This window comes from Saccopteryx leptura, chromosome 3 (assembly GCF_036850995.1).
Source record: "Saccopteryx leptura isolate mSacLep1 chromosome 3, mSacLep1_pri_phased_curated, whole genome shotgun sequence".
Classification (NCBI taxonomy): Eukaryota; Metazoa; Chordata; class Mammalia; order Chiroptera; family Emballonuridae; genus Saccopteryx; species Saccopteryx leptura.
This window is the reverse complement of record NC_089505.1, coordinates 164,234,454-164,262,268: the sequence shown is the minus strand read 5'-3', so window position 1 is coordinate 164,262,268 and position 27,815 is coordinate 164,234,454. Positions and strand designations below refer to the sequence as shown.

At 39.0% G+C, this 27,815-nt stretch overlaps 1 protein-coding gene and 1 non-coding gene across 2 annotated transcripts in view; one reads left to right on the top strand and one right to left on the bottom strand.

The window, feature by feature from the left end:
• Positions 1-27,815, bottom strand: part of PKN2 (protein kinase N2) — a 158,142-nt gene that overhangs the window by 44,885 nt on the left and 85,442 nt on the right. Inside the window, exons 3-7 of the mRNA XM_066376729.1 lie at positions 26,594-26,748; positions 10,635-10,752; positions 10,176-10,321; positions 9,870-10,083; positions 2,168-2,353 (exon numbers count right to left, since the gene is read on the bottom strand). Coding sequence (XP_066232826.1) covers positions 2,168-2,353; positions 9,870-10,083; positions 10,176-10,321; positions 10,635-10,752; positions 26,594-26,748 — 819 coding nt within the window. The remainder of the gene's footprint in view (positions 1-2,167; positions 2,354-9,869; positions 10,084-10,175; positions 10,322-10,634; positions 10,753-26,593; positions 26,749-27,815) is intronic.
• LOC136401759 (U2 spliceosomal RNA) lies at positions 423-612 on the top strand. Its single transcript, XR_010750753.1, has one exon. It is a non-coding gene; the product is annotated as a U2 spliceosomal RNA (small nuclear RNA).

The following is a 27,815-nucleotide window of genomic DNA, read 5'->3' as shown; positions in this document are numbered from 1 at the left end:
ACATATATATACAGTACCGCTATATACTCCCAAATTATCCTGTTGACAAAACAAAATATATCAACTGCTATCTATTTTCTTAATATTACAGTGTAATTGAAAGGGCTAACAGGTGACCAATAGTGTTTGCCACAATGTACGTGTGTGTGTGTGTGTGTGTGTGTGTGTGTGTGTCTTTCGAGTTGACCCTTGAACAATGTGGTTAGGGGTGATGAACACCTAACTTTTAACTAATAGCTTATTGTTTGACTTACCGAGGCCTTACAGATAATATCAACAGTCAAGTAACACGTATTTTGTACATTAAAGGTATTATGTATTGTATTCTTTTAATAAAGTAAGCTAGTAAAAAAGAAAATACTAAAAAATTGTAGGAGAAAGTACACTTCTAGTACAGCACATATTTATTGAAAAGAATCTGCGTCACTTCTCAGCCTTTTGGTTAAGATCAAGCATAAATATCTGTTCCTATCCGTTTAACATCAGATCTGTCCTGTAACTGAGAACAACACATAAACAGATTTTGGGAGTAGGGAGATGGAATAGGAGCCTGCCCTGTCCATGCCCGTATCAACCCAGTATTGTAGCACTTCCAGGAACAGTGCACCAAAAATAATGATAGATAGATGAATAGATAGATAGATGATAGACAGATAGATGATAGACAGATGATAGATAGATAGATAGATGATATATAGATATATGATAGATAGATAAGATAAATAGATAGCTAAAGTCTGCAAATAAGCAGACCTGCATAGTGCAAATTCATGTTGTTCAATTATAGCAATCATCCAGTTTTTCTTCCGTTGTATTTGCTATTTATATAAGTTGTTACCTTAGACCAGTGGTAGTCAACCTGGTCCCTTCACCCACTAGTGGGTGTTCCAGCTTTCATGGTGGGCGGTAGCGGAGCAACCAAAAGTATTATATAAATAAAAAGATAGATTTAACTATAGTAAGTTGTTTTATAAAGATTTATTCTGCCAAACTTAGCAAAAATCTGACAAAGTACTTGGTAAGTAATTATTATTATATATTTTAACTTGCTGTAACTCTGCTTTATAAATTTTATAAAGTAAAGTTAGTTCCCTACTTTATAAATCACCATTACTGTGGAACTGGTGGGCGGTTAGAAAATTTTACTACTAACAGAGATACAAAAGTGGGCGGTAGGTATAAAAAGGTTGACTATCCCTGCCTTAGACTTTATCTATTTTTATACATTTCCTAAAATCTTTCTATCTACAGCAGTGGTCCCCAACATTTTTTGGGCCACGGATCGGTTTAATGTCAGAAAATATTTTCACGGACCGGCCTTTAGGGTGGGATGGATAAATGCAAAACATAAAATTACGTGACCGGCATAAAAACTGTGGTATTTTCAAATATAATCGTCGAACTTATGAGACAAGCGTCAAGAGTAAGTTTTAGATGAATGTAACAGAGGGAATCTGGTCATTTTTTAAAAATAAAACATCGTTCAGACTTAAATAGAAATAAAACGTAAATAATGTAAGTTATTTATTCTTTCTCTGCGGACTGGTACCAAATGGCCCACAGACCAGTAACTGGTCCGCGGCCCGGGGGTTGGGGACCACTGATCTACAGCAAAGCAAAGACGTACCTTTGTACTATGTACTAGGTTGAAACGTCGTGTGTCCTTTTCTCAAGTAATACATTTGCATCCTAGTTTATAATTATACTTTAGAATTTCTCCAAGGTGCTTCATAAACCTCTTATATTGTACCGCCTTCACCTGCTCCTCCATTTCAGTATGCTACTGGGATAGTGGGCGACTATTCTAGTAAACATGTCTGGCTCAGTGGTTAGTTATCAAAAAGTTCAGTTTTAATTTAGGAGTGTTACTATATCATTAAAAGAATCAAGATACGACAAGTCCCATAGCCTCTGTACACTTTTTAGTTTGGTATAAAGAGTGATACTCAATATTTCAATCTTCCAAAAGAATTAATACTATATGTCATTCAGTTTTCTAATATATTCTTAATAAAGTGAATATTGTTGATGTTCTCATTATCCTGTCTTTACAGGTTTTAAAAATCATAATTTTAAAGGGTTTTTTTGTGCAACTTTGACTCTCCCCATTCTTGTGTAAATGCCCTTTAATTTGTTATATGATTTAAAAAAAATCTGTTTACTCAACTGGACAAGTCATCGGTTTTTAGGAGATTTCGACTACTTCCACTTTTACTTTTGCTTGTTCTGCTCATGAAAGATGATCTGGTTTCACTTGGACTCCAACCAGGTAGTGCAACTGATGTTGCTTTTGACCGTCCAGGGACAGTCTCTAGGATATCTTGACAGCCCATAAGACGAACTTCCAAAGTACCTGTTAGCATAAAAAAATATAAAGTAAGAATATCATCAATTCCTAGGATATAAAACTATGTCTTTGTTACCTACTTAGAAATAGAGGGGGGAAAAGGTTGGCTAAAATAGAAATATCTCTTATCCCAGAGGATCTATGAAGTAACTATTATCTTTCCTATTTTAATTAGAGAAATCTATTGAAAAATTTAAGACAACCATAAGAAATTTTATAGAAAGAACAGCCCCTCCCAAATACTATCTGTAGGACATAAAACAAACAAGTTACATACACTTGTATATCTGAATATTCATTTCTAGAATTATACTGAAGACTTACAGAATTATCTGAATATAACATGTGGGAGGGGAAACATAAAGGGAAATAATATACCTATTAAAATAAACATACAGAAATTAGAAATCTGACTATGTAACAGCTGTGTTTAATAGTTATATAGTTAACATAATAAAGAACTTTTTCTTTTGCATGAATAAATGGGTTTCTGTTCTATTTGAAGATATAAAATAACATTATCTTTCCATTCTAATAGTTCAGTCAAATAATGATAGGTTGTAATTGTTTAAGCATAAAATAACTGCAATTTCCTTAGGCAAATAAATACTAACGGTGTTCAAACGAAAATGAGGAATTATAAGTTAGGGCACCTGGAGCTATCACTTTGTCATCATTTGGGCTAGATTAAGTGTACTAGGATTTAAAAATGGTGCTTTAGTATTAAAAATTGAGATACTGCACATAGCTTAACACTTTAGCAAGAGTATTCCCTGGTAAAAGCTGTCCTATTAAACTTAAATGGTTAAAATTTAATTTTATTGGCCCTGGCCGGTTGGCTCAGCGGTAGAGTGTCGGCCTGGCGTGCGGGGGACCCGGGTTCGATTCCCGGCCAGGGCACATAGGAGAAGCACCCATTTGCTTCTCCACGCCCCCCCTCCTTCCTCTCTGTCTCTCTCTTCCCCTCCCGCAGCCAAGGCTCCATTGGAGCAAAGATGGCCCGGGCGCTGGGGATGGCTCCTTGGCCTCTGCCCCAGGCGCTAGAGTGGCTCTGGTCGTGGCAGAGCGATGCCCTGGAGGGGCAGAGCGTGGCCCCTGATGGGCGTGCCGGGTGGATCCCAGTCGGGCACATGCGGGAGTCTGTCTGATTGTCTCTGCCCCGTTTCCAGCTTCAGAAAAATACAAAAAAAACAAAAAACAAAAAACTTAATTTTATTTAAAGTTTTAACAATATTTAAAAGTAACCAAAGCTTTTTAACTAAGTAAAACAAACTGGATTTGCCTTCCACTTAAATAACTTAAAAAAAATCAGACAAAATATTTGAAAAAACAGTATTAAAGACATTAGACATCAGGCAATGAAGAGCAGTGATCCCCAAGAGATGGGAAACAAATGAGGTAACTCTAGACTGATCCAACTTGTTGCCTTGAGAATATCTAGGACACAGTGCAGGAGGGAGAATGTCAGGTGGAGCCAAGTGGACTACTTGAGTTAAGGAGACAGAAATGAGATGGAAATGACCAAGGCAGCTAGAGTTTACAGGCAGGGTTAAAAAAATAAGACAGCAGGCCAGAGACAGAACTCCCTGAATTTACAGAGGCTTTCCTCTGATGAAGTATTCCAAGTAGTAAGGAATAATTACCCTGAGACTAAATAATGCTCTGATCCACATAACAAACGTTTAAAGGCAATTTCCCAAAGATCAAACTTTTTCCAAGCACTTGAACAGTTACCCAGAACAAAGCTCAAGAACATTTACAGAAATTCACGAATATCCAGCACCCAAGCTAAAAATAAAAATGTCTGGCACCTAATCAGAGATAATCAGCTGTTTTTGTATTCCATTGCTGCATTTTCAGTACCACAAGACTTAGTTAAGTTTACCCATTTATTATTTCACAGTTCTGTAGTTCTGTAGGTCCGTCTGGGTGGGCTGGTGTGCAGTCTCTGCTGAGGATCTCACAAGGCGGACACTAGCATGCCTGCCAGGAAGGATCTTATCTGGAAGCTCCAAAGAAAAGTCTGCTTCCACGCTCATTCAGGTTGTTGGCAGAATCCAGTTTCTTGCAGCCATAGGACAGGGGATGCTATTTTCTTGCTGGCTAACAGCTAGAAAATGTTTTCTTGTCCTAGTGGCCGTCTCCATCCCTCTTCATGTAGCCCCTTCCATCTTCAAGCCAGTAACGGCACATAAAATTGTTTTCATGATTCAGATCTAATTTCCCATCTGCCATGAGTATCTGAAAATTCTCTGCTTTTAAGTGGCTCATGTGATTATATTAGGCCTACTCAGATAATTACTCTGTAAATTAACTCAAAGTCAACTGATTAGTAGTAACCTTAATCACATAAGCAAAATCTCCTTAGCCATATATTATCACAGAAGCGATGTCCCACCCTGGCCAGATAGCTCAGTTGGTTAGAGCACTGTTCTGAAGTGCAGTGCAGAGGTTGCCGGTTTGATCCCCAGTAAGGGCATATACAAGAACAGACTGATGTTCCTGTTCCTGTCTTTCTCTCTCTCTAAAATCAATTTTAAAAAATAAAGTAAAAAGAAGAAATGTCCTACACTAGCAGAGAATGTGTTTACAGGGGTCATTCTTAAAATTTTGCCTATCAAACCAGGCAAATAAAGAGAAAACCAGGAACCATAATTTTAAAAAATCAAATAAAAAACCAATTCAAAAATGATATTAATGTTAGGATTAGCAAATGAAAACATTCACAATTATTTTAACTATTATATATTCCATCTGTTCAAAAAGTTGAATAGAAACACAGAAAAAAATCAGAAAGACCCAAAACAAATTTCTAGAGATGAAAACCACACGTCTTAACATTAAAGGAAAAACAAAACACTGGATGGGATTATTAGCAGAATATACATTACAAAAGAAAAGACTATAGTAATAGAAATGATAAAATATTAGGAGACAGAAATATTCCTATATTGTGAAATGTGAGTTTAACTTCAAGTGCCTAATATAGGGATAACTGAAGTATCTGATGAACAGCAAGAGAGAAGGGGCAGAAAAATAGAGTTGAAAAAAAAAAAGCCTAAAAATTTTCCAAATTTTTGAAAACTATAAACGCAAGAAGTATTCAAGAAGTTCAATGAACACCAAACAAAAGAAAAAAAAAAGTAAATCACACTAAAGCTTAGAATAATCAAATTTCTTAAAACAAGCTATAAAGAGAAAGTATTAAAAGCAGTCACAGAGAGGAAAAGATGTTATATAGAAAGATTAGGATGCCAACAGATTATTCGCTAGAAACAATAAATGAAAACGAATATCTAGTGACAGGAAACAGATCAGTGATTGCCTGGAGACAGCTGTGGGGAAGAGCATGAGACGAGCAGGAAAGAGGGATTGACAGAAGCACATGAGGACACTTTGGGGGATGACGAGTACAGTAATTATCTTGATGTGGTATTGATTTTATAACTTTAAATATGACAAAACTTCTTGAATTAGAGTTTAAATATGTGTAGTTTATTGTGTGTTAATTATACCTCAATAAAACAGTTCTAATAACTGGATATTAAAGATTGTGGCACAACTATATATATTTACTAAAAATTAGAGAACTATATACTTAAATAGGTGAATTCTCTGGTTTGTAAATTATGTCTCAGTAAAGCTGCTAAAGATGGTGTAGGGGAAGCTTCAATATTATGCTTTGTTAGCTGTGTAAATCTTACCTATATAAAGTGTTATGGCAGATTAAGTATAATGGATTCCATTTTAATTTTATTTCAAAAGAAAAAGCTTGTATTTTTGTGTTTTATTTGCTTTTATGTTGTTAAACTGGCAAACTTAGCTCATTTTCAGTGTAAATGCTCAGCTGTAAAAGTAATCCTGGGGAAACTGAAAACATCTGGCTACTACTTCAAATCCTAGTAGCTCATTAAATAGTTTAGTAATTTCAATATTAGGAGATAACAATACTCAACACCTGCTTTCATTTAGGGAAAAAAGATCTGGAGGGATTTAAGATCTTTATTAAGCATGCAGAAAGTTTCTTTTTTTATGAGGTAATACAATAGCAATTGCATATAACCCTATTAGAAATAGCTTAAAATCAAATTTTTTACTTTTATAACCCACAACATGAAAATTTTAAAACAAAAAATTCAAGAAGTAAATGTTTATATTCATAAGCAGTACCTATAAATTCCATTAGAACAAGTAAATGCATTTCTATTTCTTTTAACTTTCCAGAAAATTGCTTCATATAAAAAAATTACATTTTACTAATTCAGCATTTCATCTTGGTACAACTGAACAGCATTTTGTAATTCTGAGGATTTCCTCTATAAAAATCTGTATGTCTCAAAATGTGGACCAAAAAGATTCAATCACACCTTATAGCAAAGTAGCAACAAATATGTAAATTTCAGTATTATAATCATACAACCACAAAATAAACCAGAGTACAAATGACAGAAATCATAAATAATAGCATTCTATGAAAAACTCAAGATAGTAAATGCTCCTACTACTTATCCATCATATCTAGTCCTATATTAACACCAATACTATGATATTTACACTCCTTGTAATACAATATTCAGTTTCAAGTCCAATAAAAATTTAAAGGAACTTTTAAAAAAACCAAAATGTCTTAAGAATTAAGATACTTCTTTTAGCCTGGAGATCTGCATCACTTTGAGTACTGAACTTTCAGTTCACTAAGGAAATGAAGAAAAGAGAAAGAACTGAAAAAAGGTTAAAGAGCTGGGGAGAGGAGCCAACCAGAATAGAAAAAGAAAATAACCTCCAGCCATATTTTCTAAAACAAGGGTTTATTACTGATTTTCTAAAACATGGCTTTATTATTTTTCTAGAAATATTAATTTTCAAATAATTGAAAACCAAATTTTAATCAATGAATCATTCAGAAGTTTTTGTATTTTTTTTTTTTTTTGTATTTTTCTGAAGCTGGAAACGGGGAGAGACAGTCAGACAGACTCCCGCATGTGCCCGACTGGGATCCACCCGGCACGCCCACCAGGAGGGATGCTCTGCCCCTCCAGGGCGTCGCTCTGCCGCGACCAGAGCCACTCTAGCGCCTGGGGCAGAGGCCAAGGAGCCATCCCCAGTGCCCGGGCCATCTTTGCTCCAATGGAGCCTTGGCTGCGGGAGGGGAAGAGAGAGACAGAGAGGAAGGAGGGGGGGGTGGAGAAGCAAATGGGCCCTTCTCCTATGTGCCCTGGCCGGGAATCGAGCCCGGGTCCCCTGCACGCCAGGCCGACGCTCTACCGCTGAGCCAACTGGCCAGGGCCCAGAAGTTTTTGAGTATTACTGTGTTCAGTGGTGAACCATGAGATGGTGAAACTTGGATAATATGTATAATTTCTACCTTAATATTATATAATATTTACCAAGTACATTAGTAGTGCTCCCTTATCTGTAGTTTTGCTTTCCAGTTTCAGTTACCCATGGTCAACCTTGGTCTAAATATATTAAGTAAAAAAGTTCTAGGAATAAACAACTCATAAGTTTTAAGCTGTGTGCTGTTCTGAGTCACATAATATAATCTTCCACTATTTTGCTCGTTTCTGCTGGAAACATGAATCATCCCTTTGTTCAGCATATCCATGGGTAAGCTACCCAACCTTTAGTCACTTTTTAGCTGTCTTGGTTATCATATTGACTGTCATCGTATCACAGTGCTTGTGTCCAAATAATCTTTATTTTATTAAATGGCCCCAAAGCACAAGAGTAGTGATGATGCCTGGCCTGTGGTGGCAAAGTGGATCAAGTGTTGCCCTGGAGAGCTGAGATCACTGATTCAAAGCCCGATCAAGGCACATATGAGAAGCAATCAACGAACAACTTAAGTGAAGCAGCTATGAGTTGATATTTCTCATTATCCTACCCTTTCTCACCTTTCTTTGTAAAAGCAGTAAATAAAATCTTTAAAAAACACATAGTAGTGATGTTGGCAATCTGGACATGCCAAAGAGAAACCATAAAGTATGTCCTTTAACTGAAAAGGTGAAAAATTTTTGGCTCAATATGGAAAGAAAAAAAACAAACAAACTGTACACTGAGGTTGCCAAGATCTACCGTAAAAATTAATCTATATGTGAAATTGTGAAGGAAAAACTTTTTGCTAGTTTTGCCATTACATTTCAAAATGCAAAACTTACAGCCACAGTACATGAGGAGTGCTTAATATGATGGAAAAGGCATTAAATTTGTGGGTGAAAGACATGAACTGAAAACATGTCTCAACTGATAGCAGCAGGTTGCACCAAGTATTGAGCTCATATGAAGACTTCAGCAAGGGATCCGCTGAAATGAGTGACGCTGAGCACTTAACAAAAGCACGAAAATGTATGAAGCAAACATTTATTCAACTGAAAGGAGAAATAAGTAAAGCTACAAAAATAATTGAAGACCTCACTACCCCACTTTCAATAATGAACCTATTAGAATAGCAATTAAAGTATTGGTGAGGCCCCGGCCAGTTGGCTCTGCGGTATAGCGTCAACATGGCGTGTGGAAGTCCCAGGTTCAATTCCCAGTCAGGGCACACAGAAGTGCCCATCTGCTTCTTCACTCTTCCCCCTCTCCTTCCTCTCTCTCTCTTCCCCTCCTGCAGCCAAGGCTCCATTGGAGCAAAGTTGGCCTGGGCACTGAGGACGGCTCCATGGCCTCCGCCTCAGGCGCTAGAATGACTCCAGCCGCAGCAAAGCAGCACCCCAGATGGGCAGAGCATCGCCCCCTGGTGGGCATGCCGGGTGGATCCCAGTCGGGTGCAGCAGGAGTCTGACTGCCTCCCCACTTCTAACTTTGGAAAAATACCAAAAAGGAAAAAAAAGTGTTGGTGAGGATGTGGAGAAATCAGAATTTTCACACATAAGTGCGAGAATATAAAATCATGCAGCTGCTATGGAAGAGTCTGACCATTCTTCAAAATTATAAAACTATCATATGACTTAGTGCTCCTAAAAATATATTTAAAATAACTGAAAATAAGTGTTCAAACAAAAACCTGTATACAAATGTTCACAGCAACACTATTTGTAACAGTCAAAAGATGGAAATAAACTAAACATTCCTCAACTGATGAATGAATTGACAAAATCTGGTATATTCCCATACAATGGAATATAACTTAGCCACAATAGGAATAAAGTACTGATATATCTACAAAGAACATACCTTCAAAACAGTACACTAAATCGAAGCTAAATGTAGAAGGCTGCAAATGATATAATTTTGTTTAAAGGACATATCTAGAATAGACAATTCTAGAGACAAAAGCCAATAGTGGTAGCCAGAAGCTGAGGAGTAAGAATGGGGAGTGGCTTGTTAATGGGTATGGGGTTTCTTTCTGGGCTAACCCCATACCCACTACACAACTATATAAAACACCTCTGAATTGTATATTGCCAAATGGTTAATTAATGTTATGTGTATCTTACACAGTATTTTATTCATTCACTAAACCAGGACCAGACATAGCCAAAAAATTACCATAAATAATCAGAAGATACGAGCTACATACCCGTTAGTGCTGCTGGTTTGGATAGTGTACTATATTGATTTTGTGTAGATATCATACTTTGACGTGGACTTAGTGTTGGTGATGCAACAAGTGAAAGCTCCTCAATGATGATACTGCTTTTGGGATGATTCTTGGGAAGTTCATTTAATCTTTGCTCTAATGAATACTTTAAAAGGTCCAACTTCTGACTTGATTCATTAAATCTTGCTTGAGCCTTGAACAGGGAAAAGACAATTGTTGTCACTTAAATCAATATATTCTTTGAGTAATGTATTTATTAAGTTAAATTTTTTATTTAAAAATTACTTCTGAAAGTGCTTTTCTGTCTGTTACTTTTCCTGAGCCAAGTAATTTCATTACATTCTTTGCACCTTCTGCTACTGCAAACTCTATTCTAAAATGATGCCTTAATTCTTCCATCCGAAGTTCAAGGGGACTTATAACAGGTTTTGCTAAAAGAGAAAAAAACAAACACTTAATTGACCATTTATTTCACTTTCTAACATGTAGCGATTACAACTCATAAAAAAATAAATTCTTACTTACATTAAAAGAAAAGTTAGTCTTTAAAACCATGAATACTTAATAGACATACTGTTGAGATAGAACGTTTTTTAGATCAAAACTCAAAGACTGAAAACTTAAGATAAAAAAACATAATTCTGTCTCCTCAATTTTAAACCACTATATCTTTCTTACATAAAATGTATTTAGCAGCATATTGCCTATAATAATAAGAGTGACAATCTGTCTGTATTTCATCACCATTGTCAAAAGCCAATTCATTTGTCTGGACTGCCTGAAGAATCTGCATTCGTATCACTTCTATTTTTGTCTTGCTGTCCTGGAGCAGTTGCTGAGCTGTGCCATGCAGTTTTCGATCCTATTAAAAATAAGTATGAAAATGTAAGCAGATAAAGAAACAAATATTTTTATAATTTATAAATAAGATCAAATCATATCAGCAAGTGAAAAACAAGAGTTAAAAGAACACTGTGAGCACTATAATACAGGCTAGGTAAAAGCAGGTTTACAGTTGTGATTATGCAAAAACAGTTTATTCTTGTAAAATTATTTATTAATTACTGTATTGTTTTCCATTTAAACAACTGTAAACCGACGTTTGCCCTGCCATACCCATCCTGTAGCTATATTTATTTTTAAAAGCCATCAAGCATATAAGGTGATAAAAGAGAAAAACAATTCCATTATTTAAAACAATTTGACAGAAAGAAGTCTTACCTACTGTTTTAAAAACATCCAAATTCACAGTTGTAACTGTCTTTATTTGTTTACACAAAATAAAAGAATTTTCCTATACTGTCGCCAGTAACTCTCATACTCAGGAGTATGTGACAGATGTCTCAGTGACTGAATCCTGAAAATTTTAGAACATCTCTTCCTCTCCCCTTACATTAAATTTCAAGGAGCTTCACATATGTTAGCATATTTTAAAAATAGCTAATCATAGATCATATGATTTGTGTCCCATTAAATTCTGATAAAAGAATACAGAACAGCATTTTTCAACCCCAGTAATAATGAGAAAGATCCCTAGAAATGCTTAAATGTCATAAAATGAGACCTTCTCAATAAAGCTAGGGTGGAAGTTATAATGAATAAACCTGTCATCTCTGAAGACTTCAAGAACACTCCTGAATCAGGTAAAATAAAGTTACTATTGTGTCTTAGTTTAGTTCTGGTAACACTGAAAATTATTGAGAGACACAAAAGACTTAGCATTTTAGGAAGTGTGATACTCAAAAGAACCCACCCAAAGATATCCATATTCTGGAACCTTGTGAATATACTACCTTACAGGCAAAGGGGAATTAAAATAGCAGATAGAATCTGATTGTTAATCATCCAAGCTCAAAATACAGAGATTATTCTAAATTATCCAGGTGAGCCCAATGTAATCATAAGGGTCCTTAAATGTGGAAGAGGAAGGCAGATGAGGTAAGTGTGAACTGAACCCGCTGTTGTCCTAAAGCCATGAACTAAGAAATGGGGCAACCTCTAGAAGGTGGAAAGAACAAGCAAATGAATTCTCTCCTGCATACTCCAGAAGGGAACAGAGCCCTATCAACAATGCCTTGATTTTAGCTCAGTGCTGTAAAGCCAGTAGGCACTGCCACCATCACAGCTGCCTGGCTCATGCAGGTTGCATTAGATTCGGACAGAAAGTAATGAAACAATGGAGCCAAGAACTGGTGGGCAATCATCTTTAATCCTAGCTTGCACCCAGCGGGCAAGTAAAAACACACATTGGGCTCCAAAACCCACTCATTCAGTGCTCACAAAGCTACTGACTCATCCAAGTTTCCTAGAATCAAAGGTTTCTACCTCACCAGACTTACTCACCTCTGTTCCCCATCTCCTTCCTTCTCCCTGCACAAACTCTGCACAAACTGGGTTCTCACTCAGCCCTCCACCATTTTGGCTGCTTCTCCTGGCCTCCTCCAGAGATGTGGCCTTTCTCTGTTATCCTCTCTAATGCTAATCTCAGGAACCCAGAGAGCAAGCTCCTGGTCTGCCCCACTTTATAGTGTAGAGATCAAAACCTTTAATCCAATATGCAAATAAGGAAGTCTCTGATACAAAGTCACTTATCTGAGGCATAATGGAATTCCTCATGAGAGTGCACCACCCCACATCAAAAAGGGTGGGAAAGGCTTAGTCCTAAAACCAAGCCCCAGGCTACAAGAATCCTTCTTGCCCATAGCCTGACCCCAACACACATTAATACAATCACGACCATCCCAGGCAATCACCTGGGAGACGGCCTTGCACGTGGGCAGCACCATCTTTAACAAAGTGGGCATAATATATTTATTTTATCTGCCCAACAGTCCACCCCTATGCTCACTTTACTACCCACAATCTACACCACTGGCTTCCTTGTGCAAGGAAATTGCCTAATTTACACAATTTACATTACACAAATTACAACAGCACAAATCATACAGTTTCAACAATCACAAAGGTACATCTCACCAGTCTCTGAGCACTTTGCCAAAAGCGCAAAATGTCCTCGGCCTTCTTTCTAGCCATGATAAAAGCTTCCTGAGACAGGGAGGGGCCTCCAGCAAAGCCGTCCCCAGCCCCCATCAGGGTATTTCACATTGTCTAAAATCCATAAGTTCATTCAACAAAGGAGCCAGTGCCCACTCAGGTCGTAGTCCAGAAAATCACTCCATACTCAAGGGGTGTCAGCCACCCCCCTCATTCCTGCCGTCCTGGCAGGTCTTACACTGTCCCAAAGAGGAGCACGTGGCAATGGCAGTCAGCATTTCAATCTCTGCTCCAGAGAGCATGATGGCGTTCAGCCCTATGTCCCAAAATCGCAGACCTACCAGGAGCATAGCAGGTACTCCTTCCAGCTGGGCTCTCATCTTCTGAAGACGGCAGATTGCAACTCCAGCCCGATTCCCCTCATCCTCCAAAGAGCAATTGAAAACATCAACTCCTGCTGCCAGGCTCGAGCCCCGGGCTGCTGCCTTCTGCTCAGCAGGCCTTGCAGCTCCAGTTCCAGCCTCCCGCCGCTGCTGGCTCTCCACAACAGCCAGGACAATCTGCAACTCACGAACCTGTGATTCTTCCTCCATCGGCTGCTCCATTTCCAGGCAAATCTCGCAAACCTAGTCAGCCTCCTCCTCCAGTGCTTCCTCCAGCTCCAGGTCAGCATCTCTTTCTCCCACGTTTGCTCCAGCTCCTTCCACTGCTCGGTTTGCAGGTCCCGGGCAGCCTCTTCCACAGAGCTCTCAGTTTCCTGATGCATGGCTGTAAAAGTCAGCCAGCCTATGGCCCCCAAAAGGACAGCCATGGGGAACCATAACAGCAGCCAGTCCTCTACTCCACCACTCAAAGGTGGTAGTGGCTCCTTGCTGATCTGTATCTAATCCTGCCGACTATGACAAATGTAAAGCCAGTAGCCACGGCCACCATCACAGCCGCCTGGCCTGTGCAGGTTCACACTGGATTCAGACAGACAGTAATGGAACAATGAGCCAAGTTCTGGTGGGCCATCATCTTTAATCCTAGCTTGCACCCAACGGGCAAGTAAAAACACACACTGACCTCCAAAACCCACTCATTCAGTGCTCATAAAGCTACTGACTTTATCCGAGTTTCCTAGAATCAAAGGTTTCTAGCTTACCAGACTTATTTACCTCTGTTCCCCATCTCCTTCCTTCTCCCTGCACAAACTGCACAAACTGGGTTCTCACTCAGCCCTCCACCATCTTGGCTGCTTCTCCTGGCCTCCTCCAGAGATGTGGCCTTTCTCTGCTCTCCTCTTTAATGCTAATCTCAGGAACCCAGAGAGCAAGCTCCCGGTCTGCCCCCATTTTATAGTGTAGAAACCAAAACCTTTAATTCAATATGCAAATAAGGAAGTCTCTGATACAAAGTCACTTATCTGAGACACAATGGGATTCCTCATGAGAGTGCACCATCCCACATCAAAAAGGGTGGGAAAGGCTTAGTTCTAAAACCAAGCCCCAGGCTGTAAGGATCCTGCCTGCCCAAAGCCCGCCCCTAACACACATTTATACAATCATGCCCATCCCAGGCAATCACCTGGGCAATGGGCTTGCACAATCTTTAACAAAGTGAGCATAATATATTTTATCTGCCTAACAGTGTGATCCATTTCTCAACTTCAAAGTTGTAATATAGCCTGACCTGTGGTGGTGCAGTGGATAAAGTGTCAACCTGGAAACACTGAGGTTGCTGGTTCAAAACCCTGGCTTGCCTGGTCAAGGCACATATGGGAGTTGATGCTTCCTGCTCCTCCCCCTTCTCTCTCTCTCTCTCTCTCTCTCTCCCCCTGCTCTCTAAAATGAATAAAAAAAAATTAAAAAAAACAACAAAGTTGTAACATAATAAAGTCATGTTGTTTTAAACATTAAATTTGTAGTAACTTATTATAGCAGCCATAGAAAACTAATATAGGACATATTTTCCCAGAAGTTTCGTATGAAACAAGTGATAGAAATTAATGCTATCTTCTCTTTAGAGTTACATTCGTTGTCAAAGTCCAGTAGGTTTCAACACACACAAAAAAGAAATGGTAAATAAAACTGAGCATAAGTTAAGAAGCACTTATTTCACAAGAAAGGACAACTTGCCTATTGGGCAGATAAAATATATTATGCTCACTTCGTTAAAGATGGCACTGCCCACATGGAAGCCCATTGCCCGGGTGATACTAATGTATGTTGGGGGCAGGCTGTAGGCAGGCAGGCAGTCAGACTTGTAGCCTGGGGCTTGGTTTTAGGACTAAGCCTTTCCCTCCCTTTTTTTTTGTATTTTTCTGAAGTTAGAAATGGGGAGGCAGTCAGACAGACTCCCGCATACGCCTGACCGGATCCACCGGCATGCCCACCAGGGGTTGTAGCTCTGTTGCAACCAAAGCCATTCTAGCGCCTGAGGCAGAGGCCATGGAGCCCTCCCCAGCGCCCGGGCGAACTTTGCTCCAATGGAGCCTAGGCTGCGGGAGGGGAAGAGAGAGACACAGAGAAAGGAGAGGGGGAGAAGTGGAGAAGCAGATGGGCGCTTCTCCTATGTGCCCTGACCAGGAATCAAACCCAGGACTCCTGCATGCCAGGCCAACGCTCTACCACTGAGCCAACCGGCCAGGGCCTCCCACCCTTTTTGATGTGGGGTGGTGCACTCTCATGAGGAATCCCATTATGCCTCAGATAAGTGACTTTGTATCAGAGACTTCCTTGTTTGTATATTGGATTAAAGGTTTTGAATTCTGCACTATAAAGTGGGGCAGAACAGGAGCTTGCTCTCTCTGTTCCTGAGATTAGCATTAGAGAGGAGAGCAGAGAAAGGCCACATGGAGGAGGCCAGGAGAGGCAGCCAAGATGGCGGAGTACTGAAGCAAAAGCCATTTTGTGCAGAGTTTGTGCAGGGAGAAGGAAGGAGATGGGGAACAGAGGTGAATAAGTCTGGTGAGCTAGAAACCTTTGATTCTAGGAGAACTCGAATAAGTCCGTAGCTTTGTGAACACTGAATGAGTGGGTTTTGGAGCCCAGTGTGTGGTTTTAGTTGCCCACTGGGTGCAAGCTAGGATAAAGATGATGGCCCACCAGTTCTTGGCTTCGTTGTTTCATTAATATCTGTCCGAATCCAATGCAAACCTGCACGGGCCGGGTGGCTGTGATGGTAGCCCTGGCTACTGGCTTTACATTTGGCGTATCTGTGGCAGGATTCGGAGATCAGTATGGAGCTGCCACCTTTGATAGGCATGGTAGAGGACTGGTTGCTGTTATGGTTTCCCATGGCTGTTCTTTTGGGTACCGTAGGCTGGCTGTCTTTTATAGCCATGTGTGAGGATACCAAGAGCTCTGTGGAAGAGGCTGCCTGGGATCTACAAACCGAGCAGTGGAAGGAGTTGGAGCAAACGTGGGAGAAAGAGATGCTGACTCTGGAGCTGAAGCAAGCACTGGAGGAAGTCGACCAAGTTCACAAGATTCATTTGGAAATGGAGCAGTTGCTGGAGAAGGAATCACAGGTTCATGAGTTGGAGACTGCCCTGGATGTTATGGAGAGACAGCAGTGGTGGGAGGCCAGGGCTGAGGCTGAGGCTTGGGCTGAGGCCAGGCCCATGGCTGCAAAGCCGGCAGCAGAAGCTGATGTTTCCAGTTCCTTTTTGGAGGATGAGGAGAATCGGGCTGGAGTGGCGATCTGCAGTCTCCAGAAGGTGGGAGCCCAGCAGCAAGGAATATTTACTATGTTCCTGATAGGTTTGTGATTTTGGGACATAGGGTGGGCGCCATCATGCTCTCCGGAGCAGAGATGGAAATGCTGACTGCCACTGCCATGTGCAGTGTAATACCTGGCAGTACAGCAGGGATGAGGGCGGTGGCTGATGTCCCATAAGCGTGGACTGATTTCCTGGACTATGACCGGAGTGGGCACTGACTCCTTTGTTGGATGAACTTATGGATTTTGGACAATGTGAATTACCCTGATGGGGGTGGGGGCGGCTTTGCTGATGGTCCTTCCCCTGCTCCAAGAAGCTTTTCCCATGGCTAGAAAGAAGGCTGAGGTCATTTTGCGCTTTCGGCAAAGTGCTCAGAGACTCGTGAAGTATACCTTTGTAATTGTTGAAATTGTATGATTTGTCATGTTGTTGTAATTTGTGTAATGTGCCTAATTTCCTTGCACAGGGATGCTGGTGGTATAGATTGTGGGTAGTAAAGTGAGCATAGGGGTGGACTGTTGGGCAGATAAAATATATTATGCTCACTTTGTTAAAGATGGCGCTGCCGACATGGAAGCCCATCGACCAGGTGATATTAATGTGTGTTGGGGGCAGGCTGTGGGCAGGCAGTATCCGTGTAGCCTGGGGCTTGGTTTTAGGACTAAGCCTTTCCCACACTTTTTGATGTGGGGTGGTGCACTCTCATGAGGAATCCCATTATGCCTCAGAGAAGTGACTTTGTATCAGAAACTTCCTTGTTTGTATATTGGATTAAAGGTTTTGATTTCTGCACTATGAAGTGGGACAGACTGGGAGTTTGCTCTCTCAATTTCTGAGTTTAGCATTAGAGAGCAGAGAAAGGCCTCGTGGAGGAGGCCAGGAGAGGCAGCCAAGATTGCAGAGTGCTGAAGGAGAAGCCAATTTGTGCAGAGAAGGAGATGGGGAACAGAGGTGAGTAAGTCTGGTGAGCTAGAAACCTTTGATTCTAGGAAACTCAGATAAGTCAGTAGTAGCTTTGTGAGCACTGAATGAGTGGGTTTTGGAGCCCAATGTGTGTTTTTATTTGCCCACTGGGTGCAAGCTAGGATTAAAGGTAATGGCCCACCAGTTCTTGGCGCCGTTGTTTTATTACCGTCTCTGAATCTACTGCGAACCTGCATGGGCCAGGTGGCTGTGATGGTGGCCGTGGTTACTGGCTTTACACATGCCAAGGTTGAGGGCTCGATCCTCAGTCAGAGCACATACAAGAATCAACAGCAAATGCATAAATGAGTACAACAACAAACTGATGTTTCTCTCTCAAAAATAAATAAAGAACTTAGAAAAGATTTTAAAAATGAAAAAAAGGGCCAACTTTTGCATATTATTTAAGCACCTCAACTTGTATCACTACTAATGCAATCAATATTAAATTAGAAATAAGATAGCATACAATTAACCTATGTTGTCCAGGAGACTCAAGACTCAAAGCTAAGAGGCAAGCATAAGATACACAGAATCATTTCAGTAACCAAATGCACATACAGTATATTATTATACTGAATAAAGAGTAGAATGGAAACCTGTGTGGTGGGAGAGGCAATATAGCTATTATAAAAAAAAAAAAGAGCCTGATCAGGTGGTGGCACAGTAGATAGAGCATGGGACTAGGACGTGGAGGACCCAGGTTTGAAACCCCGAGGTCGCCAGGTTGAGCTCAGGCTCATATGGTTTGAGCAAGGCTCACCAGCTTGAGCCCAAGGTTGCTGGTTTGAGCAAGGGGTCACTCGGTCTGCTGTAGCCGCCCGGTTAAGGTACATATGAGAATGCAATCAATGAACAACTAAGGTGCCACAACAAAGAATTGATGTTTCTCATTTCTCTTCCTTTCAGTCTGTCTGTCCTTATCTATCCGCCCCCACCATCCCTCACAAAAAAAAGAAAAAAAAAAAGAAAGTAAACTGAAGTACGTATATTGTTAAATACCAAACTAGGTGTTGGTCAAATAAGTTTGTAAATGTGATATATATGTTTGCTCGCTTATAGTTTGCATTGGGTGTGGGGACAGGCTGTAAGCAGGGAGTCGTTATGGCCTAAGGCTTAGTTTTTTATTTTTTATTTTTATTTTTTAAAAGAGACAGAGAGAGTCAGAGAGAGGGATAGACAGGGACAGACAGACAGGAACGGAGAGATGAGAAGCATCAATCATTGGTTTTTCATTGCGACACCTTAGTTGTTCATTGATTGCTTTCTCATATGTGCCTTGACCGTGGGACTTCAGCAGACTGAGTAATCCCTTGCTCGAGCCAGCGACCTTGGGTCCAAGCTGGTGAGCTTTGCTCAAACCAGATGAGCCCGCGCTCAAGCTGGCGACCTCAGGGTCTTGAACCTGGTTCCTCGGCATCCCAGTCCGACAGTCTATCCACTGCGCCACTGCCTAGTCAGGCTAAGCCTTAGTTTTAAGACTAAGCCTTTCCCACCCTTTTAATAGTAAGATCTAACCTTTCCCCACACCCTTGACTGCTGCATGATGTGGGGTGATGCACTCTCATGAGGAATCCCATTATGTCTCGGAGAAGTGACTTTGTATCAGAGACTTGTTTGTATATTGGATTAAAGGTTTTGATTTCTACACTATAAAATGGGGCAGAGGAGCCCATCTGGAGCAGGGCAGAAAAAGGCCACATGGAGGAGAGGAGAGGCAGCCAAGATGGCAGAGTGCTGAGGGAGAAGCCAGTTTATGCAGTTTGTGCAGAGAGAAGGAGATGGGGAACAGAGGTGAATAAGGCTGGTGAGGTAGAAATCTTTGATTCTAGGAAACTCTGATAAGTCAGTAGCTTTGGGAGCCGGGAATGGAAAGGGAAGTGTTTTCCCACTGTGTGTATTTCTTGCTCGCTGGGTGTGAGCTAGGATTAAAGCTAATGGCCCACCAGTTCTAGGCTACATTGTTTCATTACCGTCTGTCCAAATCAAATGTGAATCTGCATGGTCCAGGTGGTTGTGATGGTGGCTGTGGCTACTGGCCCTACACTAGGTTAATATATATATAGTGCAGGAAAAAAGCAATTAGCAAATTTATAAATTTTTCTTCTGTTTCCTGCTCCCAACGTCAGTGATTTAAGAACTTCTAGTCAGACTTTGTCCTTTATTAAATATTTAGATTTCAGCCTGACCAAGTGGTGGCACAGTGGTTAGAGCGTCGGACTGGGATGCGGAGGACCCAGGTTTGAGACCCTGAGGTGACCAGCTTGAGCATGGGTTCAACTGGTTTGAGCAAAAAGCTCACCAGCTGGGACCCAAGGTCACTGGCTCGAGCAAGGGGTTACTTGGTCTGCTGAAGGCCCACGGTCAAGGCACATATGAGAAAGCAATCAATGAACAACTAAGGTGTCGCAACGAAAAACTGATGATTGATGCTTCTCATCTCTCCGTTTCTGTCTGTCTGTCGTCTGTCCCTGTCTATTCCTCTGTCTCAGTAAAAAAAAAAAAAAAAAAAAAAAAAAGGACGTAAATATTTAGATTTCACACCAAGGAAAAAAGCTCAAATAGTTTACTAAGTCCCTTAAACATTAATTTATGCCATGAAGTATGCACATGCATGCGCGTGCATACACACACACACACAGTATTTGTTAATTATGTTTTACCAGTAAATATACTATCTTGAATTAAGTGTTTGTGACTTATATATGCTTTTAAGAATATACCTATTCACGTTCTAAATTTAAAATAAAAATATCTTTCTCTTACTTTAATTCCTCCTCTTACCCAATATTAGAAACATCAGATAAAGATTAGAAATAATTTTTCTTTGAGACCAGATCAGAGTAAAACTTATTATTCCTAAGCTCCTAATTTAATCGAATAAATATGTTTTGCAATTAGGTAGACTTAGGCCCAAATCTTATTTTTGTAAATTTGGGTTGGTTATATATCTTATACAAGCTTTAGGTTTATTGACAAAAATTATGTAAATAAGAATGGTACTCTAAAATAGAGCTTTTATATGCATTAGATAAAACTAAAATTATATTGCCTAGCGTAATCACAATTATCCTATTTTAATAAAGTGTTAATGTAAAAATAAAAATATTAAGTAAACTATTTATATAATACTATACTTTTCAACTAAGCTACTCTTATTTCATCATTATAAAAAGATAACAGTTTTGTCACATACTTTTTTGGAAAATATTTCTTTTATAACTACTGTATTTCAGTTCAAGATGCAAGGAAGAACATTTGTATTTCATTTGAAAGTAAATTTTCCCAAACAGATTTCTGAAGATATGCACAGATGTCAAAGTAGGATGAAGGCATTTAAAAGTGACATTGGATATTACTTGCCACAAGCAATTTATAGTTGCTACATGTCAGTTTTACACTTTCAGGCATTCAATGAATTTTTATTGTCAGTTTTATGCTTTTAGGCATTTACTTAATTTTTATACTGAGCACCTACAATGTTTGAGGTAAGATATAAGGCAAGTCCAAAATTAATGAACTGGTTTATGTATTAGACACATACAGGCTTTTATGCTAAGACTTTGGGAAGTTTTTTACATACATGAGGATGAACCATATAAAAATGCCCAAAACGCACTGATTCTGAATAGCAACTTCATATGATTCAACTTAAAAAAGTAGTTACATGTTCATTAGCACTTTATAATGCCTGATAGTTATATTTCAAATGCACATTTTGCAACTATAAGTAAAGAACCCACAAATTTTATATCTTCAAATAATACAGTATTTTTTATTTTATGAAACATTTTTGTTTTGCTAGTCATAAACTATATCACACTGAGTTTTCAGAAATAAATAAATAATTAAAGTAAAAAAACCAACACTATATTTTTCCATTACATATTTATGGCTGATTTTGTATGTGTTAAATGTTGTCACATCCAGTGAAAATAATCAGCCTAATAATTTCTTAATAATCAGATGAATCAGTTATAATGCTACCCTATAAAACTTACAATTTGATAGAATAGATACAGATAATTATTATACGTATCAATGTTAAAAGCTAAAGAAAAATTCAAAGGAAGGTAGGATCAATTTTAGCTGAAGGAATCTGGAAAGGTTTTGTGGGCTATTAAGCTAGACAAGATTAGAATATGTGAGGACTGGAAGACAGGGGAGAGGAAAGCCTGGATAGATGGTCAGGTATTTTCAAATGAGAAAAAAGTATGAAAGGACTTAGGAGCACTTAAAAAAAAGTGATAGAAGCTAGAAAGTACCCCACATTTTAATAAATAACTGGGTTTATTATTAAATGATATGATTTGGAAACATCTCTTCAATATGTTTTATCAAGCTCTCAGAGATTATTCTGAAAACCAAGGGTGCTACTTAGAGCCATGAAATTTATATTCTGTTGATAACTAATGATAAAGAAATCAACGGGGTAAGTGATAACTTCTGGTAGTGATAATGCAGTAAAAAGGATAAGGAGAGAGGGGATTTTGCATAGGAATAGCTGTATAGTGCTTGCTAGAGAGGTAGTATCTGAGCAGAGACTGTATGTAATGGAAGTGAGAGAGAAAGCCATGAAAGTTTTGGCAAAAGATAATCTAGACAGAGACACAATAAACACAATGGCTCTGAAGTAAGAACATGCTTGGTATTTCAACGGAGAGCAAAGAAGCCAATACAGCTAAAGTGTAAGGCAAGAGAATGAAGGTGTATTAAAGAAGGATCAGAAGGTGACGAGGGGTAAATCATATATGAACTTAAGAGAGTCACAGCAAGGACTTTGGGTTTTGTTATAGCAGGGGTCTCCAAACTTTTTACACAGGGGGCCAGTTCACTGTCCCTCAGACCTTTGGAGGGCCGCCACATACAGTGCTCCTCTCACTGACCACCAGTGAAAGAGGTGCCCCTTCCGGAAGTGCGGGGACTGGGGGGACGGGCTGGCAGATAAATGGCCTCAGGGGGCCGCATGCAGCCCGTGGGCCCGTAGTTTGGGGACGCCTGTTATAGCATACTAGAAAGCCATTGAAGAGTTTTGAACAGAGTGTAGAAATATCTGACTTACCTTTCAAAAGAGGAACTCTGGCTATAACATGTCTGGGGTAATAATTTTGTCATACAGAATTCAATAACCAGAGTTCTGAAGATGTCTGTTTACTGCCACACTGAATTAATCAATCATCCATGTCTCTAAATTTGCCCCCATTGTGAAATAACTACTGTTGTGAAGGGTCACCACCATTCATCAATTTGTCCACATAACCAATCATAGGATCATTTCTGACTTTGTCTTCTTCCTCGTATCCAGATATCACATATTTATTCTATCTAGATAGCTTTGACACTGTCCTCTTTGCTTTATCTGCTGTTTTGTGAAGAATGAAGCACATTTAACCAGGACTACTACAAAAGCCTACTTAAACTTGCTGCCGTTAGGCATGACCTTCTCTAAAAATTTTTCAAATCTGAACAAGATGGTTGTGAACTTTCTAAACTTTAAAATCTCATATATTTTCTCCGCTTAAATTCTTTTGGAAGCACAACAAATGTTGTAAGATAGAATCTCAACTGCCTCGTTTTGTCCAAAGTACTTCCTAATATGGTTTGTCTTTTAATTAATTATGCTGTACTTCTTATTATACCTCACTCACTGAAAACTCTACCAGTAATAGAACAAAATAAAAAGCCCTGTTGAAATCACCTAGAGGACTCTTCTCAAATAAAATGTACCTTTCTGGAGATTCAGATTTGTTCTCTATCAGGGCATGTGGCCTTTCATTGAAAATGACTGCTAAAGTTGATGGCTGTTACTATTACAAGTCCTTTCTACCTACCCTGAGATATATTGGATAAGAAATAACTTGAGCCTGACCAGGTGGTGGCGCAGTGGATGGAGCGTCGAACTGGGATGCGGAAGGACCCAGGTTCGAGACCCCGAGGTCGCCAGCTTGAGCACGGGCTCATCTGGCTTGAGCAAAGAGCTCACCAGCTTGGACCCAAGGTCGCTGGCTCCAGCAGGGGGTTACTCGGTCTGCTGAAGGCCCACGGTCAAGGCACATGTGAGAAAGCAATCAATGAACAACTAAGAAGTCGCAACGCGCAACGAGAAACTGATGATTGATGCTTCTCATCTCTCTCCGTTCCTGTCTGTCTGTCCCTGTCTATCTCTGCCTCTGTAAAAAAAAAAAAAAAAAAAAAAAAAGAAAGAAATAACTTGAGAGTCCTGCTATAGTCATATAAAAACACTTCCATTTCTTACAACAAGTCATGGTATTCCACAGTTCCTTACCCTGGATATACCGGGTTTACCCAGATCACTATCTTTAGAAAGTAATTCCTTCTTAAACTGCAACTCCTGCTTAAAATCTTATACTCATGATTTCTTCTGGCAGTTAAGTGATTCTTCTCTACTATGATTCTAAAGTAACTTCTACATACCAATAATATATATTGTAATTATTTACATGTAATATCTCCTTTTTAGATAGTGAGTTTCTTAAAGCCAAGATATCCATAGAGTAACCTACTACGTGCAAAGCATTTTCCTTATTACATTCATACTCCAGAGCCCAGCACAATAGATATCAAAACTGTCAGCCATTAATGAATAAATTAAGACCCACACAAAAACATTTAAGGCCAATCTAGACAGAAATAACTAGCGGGCCTACTAGCAGCTGTTAACATGCTCTGGATCTCCATTTGAGCCATTGTCAAATAATTGAATCTTCTAATTAAAAATAAAAGCTTATTGAAAAATTGTCTATTTGTATTAGCAGGCTGCTCATAGCCCTGTTCATTTTGGGCCTATGGCTATCATAAGTTATCTGTTTGTTTTACTTTTAACATGTCCATAACCCTACACAATTTGGTGATGGTAGTGGTGGTGGTTACAGACCACTTTGAGTATATGGTGAAATCTACAGCTCTCTCATTCATCCATCTATCAACATACACAATCACTTCTCCTATAACCTCTAAGGGTTCATGAACCTCTCAATATAATCCATCAACCCTAAATTTAAAAACCTTACTCCAGCCTGACCAGGCGGTGGCGCAGTGGATAGAGCGTTGGACTGGGATGCCGAGGACCCAGGTTCGAGACCCCGAGGTTGCCAATTTGAGCGCGGGCCCATCTGGCTTGAGCAAAATAAAAAATGCTCACCAGCTTAGACCCAAGGTCGCTGGCTCAAGTAAGGGGTTACTCGGTCTGCTGAAGGCCAACGGTCAAGGCACATATGAGAAAGCAATCAATGAACAACTAATCTGTCGCAACGAAAAACTGATGATTGATGCTTCTCATCTCTCTTCGTTCCTGTCTGTCTGTCCCTATCTATCCCTCTCTCTGACTCTCTCTCTCTGTCCCTGTAAAGAAAAACAAACAAACAAAAAAACCAAAACCTTACTCCAGAGAATGGTAGCTGGGTTAATTTAATTTTAAAATACTCCACATAATATGGTGCATTCACAGTTCCAAGAATATAGCATTTGCCTTAAAAAGAAGTCTAAAATAACATTTGATAAAGATTAAAAACCCAACACAACCTCAAGATCAATACTAAAAATAATAACCCAAAAAAATTAACTCTACCACCATATGTAAATGTTTAAGGTCAGTGAAGTAATATGCTATCAAGTATCATATCGTATATGTACCAAGTATAAACAAATATATTTTTCTAAAAATGATTTAAAAATTCTTTTAAAATATGGCATATAATCTAATTTTCATAATTAAGGTTTAAAAACCTTATTTATAACATATACACATTTCTTTCTTTTCCACATTTCCCTCAATTTCATTTGAGTGGGAAAGCATGATGCATGGCTCCAAAGATTCCCCTATACCTGATTTCCAATTCTCCCTAAACTAAAAAACAAAAGAAAATAAAACAAAAGCCTAAACTTTCATTTTGAAATTACTTAAGAGCGATCTATTAAAATATAGGAGAAACTGATTTGCAGAGGCAAGAATCTTTGAAATAAATGAGTTGAGAGTACAAAATCTACCTTTCTAAGACTTTGGAAGTTATACAACTAAAGAACCTGAGATTGGAAAGAAACTTCATTGTAATCTGTTTCAGTGGTTCCCAACATTTTCTCTTCCACACTATACCTCAGAACAGGGACACATTTGCATTAATAACAATTGCTACCCACAGCACTGATTTTCATTAGAAGTTATATGCTCATACCAGATTCACCAAGAACCCATAGGTCTAGTCCAAACAATCACTAATGCTAAAATGTCTTATTTTTTCATTTGTCCTTTTCTAAAAACTTATAATTGTATACAGTGATGGAAACCTCACTAGAGCCTAAATTATTTTCAAACTTTAAAAAAAGAAAAAACCCTTTCTGTTTTAGAACAATTTTAGATTTCTAAAAAAGCTGCAAATATGGAGTTCCCGTATACTCTTGACTCATACAGCCAAAATTTCTTTCTTGATTGTGTTAAGTAGAAATAAGCTATTTTAAAAACCATTTGTTTCCAACTTGTTTTACAGTATACTTGTTTACAGCAGTGATTTTCAACCTTTTTCATCTCATAGTACACATAATTACCAAAATTCACTAGCATACCAAAATAATAGATTTTTTCCTGATCTGACAAAAAAAAAAGGCAAATATTTGATTCCTATACACCAGACAGCTATTGCTATATTGGCTGTTGTCACTTTATTATTTGGCAATCTAAGAGAAAAGAGATTGGTGTCCCTAAATAGGTATTGCATGTTTCAAAAATTCTTGCAGCACACCAGTTTAAAATCACTGTATTATATTCTAAGTGGTTAAGAATTGCTGGTTTACAGTATAAGAGATTACATAAGAGGGAGGAGCATCACCTTTTCAACCCAGGCTATAAACATGTGCCTCAGATAATTCAAGTTTATTACCCCTCTGTACATGTCCACAAATGACTATGAAAGTGTGACAAGTACTGTTGTCAGGGTTACAAATAAAATTTCTTGGGTAAGTGATTTATATTTATGGAATCGGCAAATAATGTAAATTGACTGTATACACTTACATTTATTGAACTTACCTTTGAAGAGCCATTTGAATACATCTGTATCATGTTCTCTGCACCTTGTTTTACTTTAAGCTCTATATCCAATTGTTTTTGTAAGGCCATCAATCTATTATTGCTAGTAGAACAACGAGGGTCACTACTGGGAGTGTCTGGAGTCCTTGGGCAATCTGTAAATTAAACAGTATGTTAAAATTACTAGGACCAATTGCTGGTTAGAACTGGAAGTTAATATTTTCAAAGAATAAAGAAATATAGGGTTTGAGATGAGCTTGAGGTCACCTAAATGGAATTTTCTTATGCTTCCAGATAATATAAAAATTCAAGCCAAGAAAATATTTGAGTTGCAGGACTATCTGCCAGGGACACTGTAGAAGTAATTACATTTAAACTGAAGCCAAATTAGATCACTGCCCAAAGTTTTTCCAACACAATTATTTTTAAATTAAATCAATTTGATTAATCTATTAAACAATTAAACTAAATTCTCTACTCATTATCTAATCAGACAACAAAGCATATTCAACATTATACATCCCACAGAAGTAATTCTTTGTAAATAGAACTAAGGGTACTTACTTTAAATATAATGCCAGCATTAATTAGTAAATCCATAAAAAAACTTTACATTTTGTTTTCTATTTCACCGATGTTCAAGAGAGCAGAAAATGTTTCAAGGATATTAATTGATTGATATCACATTGATGGTAGGGGAGTGTAGGAAGACCATGTACATAGTATTTTATTTTTTTGCGTGCACGCGCACGTGAGAGAAAGAGAGAAAGAGAGAGAAAGAGAGAGAGAGGGAGCCAGACAGAAAGAAAAAGAAATGAAGAGCATCAACTCATAGTTGCAGCCCCTTAGGTGTTCACTGCTTTCTCATATATGCCTTGAACAGGGGTGGGGGTGGGGGGCTTCAGCGGAGTCAGTGACTCTGGGCTCAAGCCAGTGACCTTGGGCTTCAAGCCAATGACCTTTTGTGCTCAAGCTGGAGACCCAGTGCTCAAGTCAGTGACCTCAGAGTTTCAAATCTGGGTCCTCAGCGTCCCAGGCCAACACTCTATTCACCAAGTCACCGCCTGCTCAGGCAATTCTTCTATTTTAAAACAAAAACTTCAAATAGAACCTTCTAAATATTCAGGACAATCCATTATTGTTGAAGCACTTCTAATAATTCTACCATGTAACTAAAATTCTTCACATTGAAGTTTATTATTTAGTGTTTTATCCCCACTAG